An 8,089-nucleotide genomic window follows, 5' to 3' on the forward strand; every position below is an offset into this window, starting at 1 on the left:
CTCCACCGCTTATTTTATATATATATAAATATATATATATATTTATATTTATATATGAAAAATGCTAAATAGCTGATGAGTTTGTCCCATCAATTTTACAGCTCATGTATTTTAATTTTTTTTATTTAATAATTAAAGAAGTGACTATTAATAAAATTGTGTATTTTTTTTATTTTTTTTAATAATTAAAGATGTTAAAAAAATATTTAAAAGAAAATCACAAAAAAATAAAAAAGAAAAAAGTTTCAACCAGCTATACGTACGTCCAACGGTAAAGACGACCTGCTAGCAGCATCCTGTGTGTGTATATATATTTATATATATATAGTCGTGATCACCAACATGCACAAGTAGTCTAAAGTTACTTTATGATTAATTGTATATTAATTTTGACTGACTTTAACCACCACACATGACCCTGCTAGCCTGGCCCTAGTTCCCACTTCGTACAATGATCTCCCTAGCTCGGAATTCAATTGGATTATACGGTATAATGGAGATTCTCAGTTCCTGTCTAACTATATTCCAATATGCATAAGGGCATTGGGGTTAGTACCAATGTACCATACCATTAATCAAGGAAAAGCTAGGGGAGGAAGCAGGGAGCTCTGAATAAGCTCAATTTTGGTAAACAAATTATACAAAGATGTTTTAATATATATATATATATATATATATATATCAAACTCATTTAGATTCAAAGAAAAAAACTCATGCTATAGAATCATCAATATATATATATAGTCGAGGATCGATTTAAAAATGAAGCTCCATAATTTATTTTTCCACGATATAATTATAATAACCTATGATGAATAATACAGTAGTATTGTCAATCCGTAGATAAAATAAATTATACAAAAAAAGAAACTGTATGATCAGCACTACGTAGTACCCTGATCTCTACATGTATTCGTATTTCTTCCTCTCCATCCGGTCCTGAGACCTCTTCTTTAGACCAGAGAGCTGGATTTCCCATACTTCCTTGGAAAATCTGGACTTGCTTTCCTCTCTATAAACTCCTCCCTCATCTCCAGTCCCCATCGATTTGACCAAACCCAATTGGTAATCGTACATCTTGCGTGAAATTGGATTAGAAAGTGTCTCGTAAGCCTTCTGAAGCTCAACAAAACGTCTTGTCGACTCTTCTTTTGCAGAGGGAGGACACACATCTGGGTGGCATTGAAGAGCCAAATTTCTGTAGGCTTTCTTTATCTCGTCGTGCCCAACATTCACAGAACCAAGACAAAGAACTTCATAAAAGTTAGTCATGTTCTTTTTCTTCATGGCTAACTCATTCGCTCTACACGATATAGTTTTGAAGTCATGATCATAAGCCTTTCTCCCAGACCTTGTTTTGTACTGTGGCTTTGGAACCAATATTGTTGCAATCTTCGGATTCATTCTCAAGGAAATCTCCATAGCAGACTTGCGTCTGATCCTCTTGTCTGTTGAGAAGAAGAAGAAGAAGAAGAAGAAGAAGAAGCAGCAGCAGCCTAGTATGAATGAGTTGGCCTATACCAATATATATATATATATAGTTGTATTAGTACTGTATACCCTAAGTTATAATATTATATGCTTAAACCATGGACTGATGATGGAAGAACGTTATTTTGTCATGAAGTCGTCGTCCTTGTCTTTATCAATTAGGCCCCCTTCCTCGCTGTTGCTGCTGTCTGCTAATTTCAACGACCATATTTCGTTTGCATTGCCAGTTTGATTTTATTTTCCACGTCAAATAATAAATTGTGCGAAGTACTTATGCTGCAATAATCTATGAATATTATGCCTCAATAAGATCGTATGTCTCATAATATGTCAAGTAAACCAAATGGTCTGAAAATAAGTACTCAGCGATCCGATTAATAGGTAATTAATTAAGTACTGTCGAGTAAATCATTATATATATATATAGTCCGCATGATGTTATATATTATTATTAATTAATTAGATGCAACCCGACCACACTTTTTCTAGTGATCACCACAACATGCATTTCCCACTCTTGTCCTATTGTTGCTGAACATGAATTTTATAGATATTAGTGGTTCTTCCCAGAAGATGATTTTAATGTGGCTGATTTCCATTTTTATTAAAATAAATTATCCTCCATAAAATTTTAATTTACCGATGTTAATGTTTTTAACTTGTTAGGCACCATCGATCTTAAGCCTGGGAAGTAAGACAAGTAGCCCAAATCTTTGACTGGAAAAACACGGCCTAAATCATGTATGAGTAAGTCAATTGTAGAAGGTTTAGAAGAGGTGATGACTATGTCATCGACATAGACTACGAAATACATATAGACATCACATTAATGTAAGATAAAGAGAGAGGGATCTGCTTTCGATGCATGGAAGCCATATTTGAGTAGCCAAGAGCTGAGTTGAGCAAACCATGTTCTTGGTGCTTGTTTGAGGCCATATATGGCTTTATGCAATTTACACAAATATGTGGGATTGTTAGGATCAATAAATCCTTGAGGCTGCTACATATACATGTCATCAGTCAATGATCCATGCAAAAAAAACATTTTAGATATCAAGTTGGCGCAAGGACCAAGCACGGGTGACAACAATGTATAGAATTAGTTGTATAGTAGATGGGACTAAATGTCTCATTATAATCCAACCCATGTTGTTGATGATACCATTTAGCTACTAGACGAGCTTTCCTACGTTGAAAGGAACCATCGGCATTGGTTTTGGTGCGAAGCACCCACTTGCAACCAATAATGTTAGTCAGAGGAGCCGAAGGTACTAAACTCCAAGTGTGATTTTGTTGAAGAGTATCATATTCCTAAGACATTGTTTCACGCCATTCGGAGAATTTTGATGTTGTTGAGTAGCTAGAAGGTTCATTTGGAATAGTAGTAGAGGTGGTGAAATAGAAACAGGCAGGATATGGAATGGTGTCATCCATGAAGATTCGGGGTCTAGATAAATTTGTTTGGGCTCAGGTGATAATGGGAGACCATGGTGGGACTAAGGCTTGTGGAGTTGAGCTGGAAATAGGAGTGGATGAAGTGGGTGGAGAAGTTGCAAAGGAAGCAGGGGATCGAGAGGTAGACGAAGACGAAAGAGTGGGAAAAAGGCTATCTGATATTGGGCTTGGGCCAAGTCCAAGAATTGAAGGGGATAGAATTGGTAAAGGGGCCATACCTGCGTTGGAGGGGAGTGGAGATGGGTTGGGCCGAGACTTTGAGAGAGGAAATGAGGCCTCATTAAACACAACATCTCTTGAAATGTTTAGCCTGTTTCTTGTGAGATCTAAACATTTGTAGCTCTTATGAGATAAACTATAACCCAAGAACAGGCAAGGAACCGATCGGAAATTAAGTTTATTGGTGAGGTATGGTCTAAGATTAGGTCAACGTTCGCATCTAAACACTTTTATAAATTTATAATCAAGTTTCAAAGTAAAAACAAAAAAATGAGAAGATTTATTTTTAAGAACAGATGATGGAAGAAGATTAATTAAATAAACTGCAGTCTTAAAAGCATCGGCCCAATAAGAGAAAGGCAGACAGGAATGGGCTAAAAGGGCAAGCCTAGTTTCAACTATATGCCTATGTTTTCTTTCAATAAGGTCATTTTGTTGATGCGAGTGAGGACATAAGAGACGGTGAGTTATACCCAATTTTTGACACATTTGAGTGAGTGGTTAAATTCACCGCCTCTATCGGTTTGAAGAGTAATGAGTTTAGTGTTGAATAATCGTTCAAGATAAGGTAGAAAAGTAGAGAAAATATGTATGACATCAGATTTAAACTTGAGTGGAAAAATATCATGTATAACATGTATAATGATCAACAAATGAAAAGTAATATTTAAAACCAAGTCTAGAAACATAAGGGGCTGGACCCCAAAGGTCACCACAAAGTAGTTCTAAAGGCCGGAATAATGGGCTCAACTATTACAAAATGGTAATTGATGACTTTTTGCTAGAGGACATTTTGGACATTGGAAGACCGAATTAGTTGGAGAAAGTGGCAAACACTTGGAGTGCAAAACTTGTGAGACAAGAGTGAGAGATGGATGCCCTAGCCTTCGGTGCCATTGAACCAGAGTGGTTCTTTCACCAACATGAGTAGAGGGAGATGAAACTAGAAATAGTTTTGAAGGGAAGACGTATAGGCCATTATGCGTGGGTCTTGTGGGGAGGAATTTTCACGTTTGTTTGTCCTTCACAGAAAAGTGAGAAGAGTGAAATTTAAAAAAGCAAAAATTATCGATGCAAAATTGACGAACAAAGACTAAGGCTTCGTTTGGAAACACAACTCATCTCAACTCATCATTACAATTTTTTCAAATCCCAACACAAAATATAATAAACAATTCAACTTTTTCAAATCACAAAACAATAATAATAATAATAAATAATATTTTATCAACTCAACTCAACTCATTTCAACATCCAAACATACTCTACATTTTTTGTAATAGATGGAACATGAAGTAAGTTGCAAAGAGAAAAAGAGGAAGAAGAAGAACTGGGAAAGAAACAAGAATCATCGAAATGTTGGAAATGTTGGAAAGGTAGTCTAGTGCCATCTCAATGAAGCAATACCAACTACACCTTCAACAAAATCTGAAGTGATTTGCACTCCACTTATTGAGTTTTCTCTATTTTTTTCTACAATGATCGATAAATCACCTCTAAGCAAAAGACAAACCCAACAATAATACTTTTTTTTTCTTTTTTTTTTTTTTCAATCTCCACCTTTAACATTCAGCCACCTCAATTCTTGTAGCCTTTTCAAATCTTCAACCACTTCAACCCTTCTTTTTTTCTTCGTTCACTTTTTTTTTCTTTTTTTTCACACACTTTATTCAAATAAAGCATAATTTCCTTTTAACTAACTTTCTCTTTAAATGTAGATTTCCACCAAAGTATTTTCTCAAACTGTAAAAGATAAATCATGGTTTTTCAGGCTTAAAACATGAATGGTTTATATAGTTAAAAGAATAAATAAAAGTTTAGGTAAAATAAGGCTCAATGGGTTTGACTATAGGAATACACCATGCAATGATGGCATGATAATCAGGACAGTTGGGAAAGCTTTTTGGTTATAACAAAAAAAATTGCCTAGATCATTTCTCTAATATTTGGTATCAACTAAGATTTTGCCTCAATGATCCATCAACGGATTCTAAAGCAAAGCAAGATTAAACTTCATTGGCCCAGTTAATTCAACTCCTTCTCTTCATAAGCAAAATGGAATAAAGAAAAAATGATTATATACTCAATTATGTTCAAGGACAAAGATTTAAATCAAAGTACCAACAAAACTCAACCTGACATAAAATAAATTTTTTGAAAATTTTTCTCAATCTCATCTTCAATCACAAATTTCAGAGTCCTAAAGAATTCAATCATACTCAAATACATGCTTGGTAAGAGAATTCAACAATTCAAGACTTATAAAATCACAAGTAAAATAAAATAAATAGCAAACAAGAAGACCAAATGACTATAGGAGTTTACACCCCCAAACTTACTCTAAACAATGTCCTCAATTGTAATGCAACAGTGGGAAAAATTGAAAAAATGAAAGGAACTTTCCTGGTTTCATTGTGAATCAGTCATAGTTTCTAATTTTCAGCTCTCTATTCATGCCAAATAAATCTGCATCAAAATCTAAATTATTCAAAAAAATAAAAAAATAAAAATAAAAGAATAAAAGAAAGTTCTATGGGCTGCCTCCCATAAGCGCTTGTTTTAAAGTCTACAGCCAGACTTTTCAATCTTCATCAATCGGGATCTCTAAGAGGAATAAGTACACAGTTCCTCTCCACTTCATTAATAAGTGATGTATACTGCTGCAAGGCTCGTTTTGGGTGATCAGCTGGTGTATCTTCTTGAAAGGCTTCTTCTTCATATTGCTCAATGACATCTACCTGAAAACAAGTGCTTGGCTCTTCTGGAATTCTCATGGCTTGGCAGATGTTGAATATAACATCTTCCTTGTTCACTCTAAATGTTAACTGACACTTTTGAATATCAATTAAAGCCCTTCCAGTAGCCAAGAATAGTCGACCAAGAATTAATGGGACTTCTTCATCTTCTTCCATATCTAACACCACAAAATTAACAGGAAAAATAAATTTATCCACCTTTACCAATACGTCTTCTATAATTCCACATGGATACTTATGGATCGATCTACTAGTTGCAAAGAAATGGTTGTTTGTTTCATCTCTTCAAGTCCTAATTTCCTGCAAACAGAAAGTGGCAAAAGATTAATGCTAGCACCAAGATCACATAAAACTTTATCAAAAAATGAATTTTCAATAGTGCATGGCAAAGTGAAAATCTCTGAATCTTTTAATTTTTAAGTCAATTTCTTTTGAAGAATAGCACTGCATTCTTCAGAAAGTTTCACTGTTTCGAACTCTTCCAACCTTCTCTTCTTGGAAATGATGTCTTTCAAGAATTTGACATAGTTTAACATTTGCTCCAAGGCATCTACAAAAGAAATATTTATGTGAATTTTCTTAAAAATAAACAAAAATTTAGAAAATTGCTTATCTAATTTTTGTTTTTTGAAAACGTTGAGGATAAGGAAGTGGAGTAGAGAGAATAGGAGGATTGTCAGGAAAGGAAATTGCTGGAGGCTTGTCAGTCTCTCTTGGTGTATCGTCCTCTTCTTCTACTTTATTCTTGCTTTGGCCATTGTTTTCAGCTGTAGGGGTGGACTTGGTTTCCTTTGATGGTGACCTCTCAATTTCTCTTCCACTCCTAAGTGTGATGGTCTTGCATTGTTCCTTTGGATTCACTTCTGTGTTGCTAGGAAAAGTTCCTCTTTGTTGGGCATTGATGGTCGTGGCTAGTTGTCCAATTTGCACTTCAATATTCTTTATAGCAGCTCCAGTGTTGCTACAATGAGTCTCAATGTTGTCCAACAGCGACTCAGTCTTACCTTGCATTTATTTCCTCAACAAAAGAAACCATAGCATCCTCAAGTGACATATTCTTCTCGCTTAGTTGACTAACAAATCCTGGAGGAGGTTGCAGCACATTCTATGTATTTCTATAAGACAAATTCTCATGATTTTGAAGCCCTAGACGGTAATAATTTGGTATAGGATTACCACGATAGTTGTAGTTTCGATTGTTGATGTATTGAACTTGTTCTTGACTCGCTTCATTACTCGGAACTGTCATACTTGTAGCTGTAACATATTCAGCACTTTGTGGTATTCTTTAGGTTGTCAAAGCTGAAATCTGATGAGATAAAGTAGCAACTTGAGTTGAAAATGGTTGCTAATGGCTCCAATTCATGAATCTCAACAACTTTCATAGCCATAGTTCTTTCGGTTGGCCATTGATAATTGTTTGAGGTCATTTCTTCCAAAAGATAGGTAGCACCCTCAGATGTCTTTGACATCAAAGTTCCACCACCAGCAGCATCAATTATGGTCCGAGGTTGCCCATTTAACCCATTGTAGAACATCTGAACTTGCAACCAATCCGACAATCCATGTTGAGGGCAGCGTGGAATGAAATCTTTATACCTTTCTCATGCTTCATAGAGTGACTCGAAATCATTTTGCTTGAATTGATGAATCTCACTCTTGAGTTGGGCTGTTTTTGCAGGTAGAAAGAATTTAGTAAGAAACTTTTCAGTCATGTCCTGCCAACTAGTGATGCTTCCTAGTTGTAGAGATTGTAGCCAACTTATTGCCTTGTACCTAAAAGAGAAAGGAAATTCCCTCAGTCTAATAGTATCTTCAGTAACACCATTAATCTTTATAGTGTCACAAATCTCTAAGAACATCGCCAAATGAATATTGGGATCATCAAGTGGCGATCTGCTAAATCGGACATGTTGCACCATGCTGATCAAGGCTAGTTTGAGCTCAAGATTGTTGGCATTAATGGTCTGGCGTATTATACCTGAGTAGTTGTTATTCACAAATGGCCGTACATAATTCTTCAAGGTGCGTGGTTGTACATCATGTTGTTTGTCAGCCATGGCTAATACTTTCTTCTTTTTTTGTGATCTAAGAGTTCTTTCAATCTCCGGATCAAAAGGAGTAATGTCACGAGTTCTAACATGGCGCATCCAACGTTAAAAACACAC

The 8,089-nt window shown here is 35.4% G+C and overlaps 1 protein-coding gene and 1 non-coding gene across 2 annotated transcripts; one reads left to right on the plus strand and one right to left on the minus strand.

Annotated features, from left to right (window-relative positions):
• Positions 1 to 736: 736 nt before the first annotated feature.
• LOC121248962 (chaperone protein dnaJ 20, chloroplastic-like) lies at positions 737 to 1,662 on the minus strand. The gene has a single exon (XM_041147590.1). It carries the CDS (start codon positions 1,420 to 1,422, stop codon positions 904 to 906), a length of 519 nt encoding a protein of 172 aa, XP_041003524.1. The 5' UTR covers positions 1,423 to 1,662; the 3' UTR covers positions 737 to 903.
• A 5,819-nt stretch (positions 1,663 to 7,481) lies between these two features.
• Positions 7,482 to 7,588, plus strand: LOC121251303. Its single transcript, XR_005937971.1, has one exon. It is a non-coding gene; the product is annotated as a small nucleolar RNA R71 (small nucleolar RNA).
• Positions 7,589 to 8,089: the final 501 nt, after the last annotated feature.

This window comes from Juglans microcarpa x Juglans regia, chromosome 2D (genome assembly GCF_004785595.1).
Source record: "Juglans microcarpa x Juglans regia isolate MS1-56 chromosome 2D, Jm3101_v1.0, whole genome shotgun sequence".
Classification (NCBI taxonomy): Eukaryota; Viridiplantae; Streptophyta; class Magnoliopsida; order Fagales; family Juglandaceae; genus Juglans; species Juglans microcarpa x Juglans regia.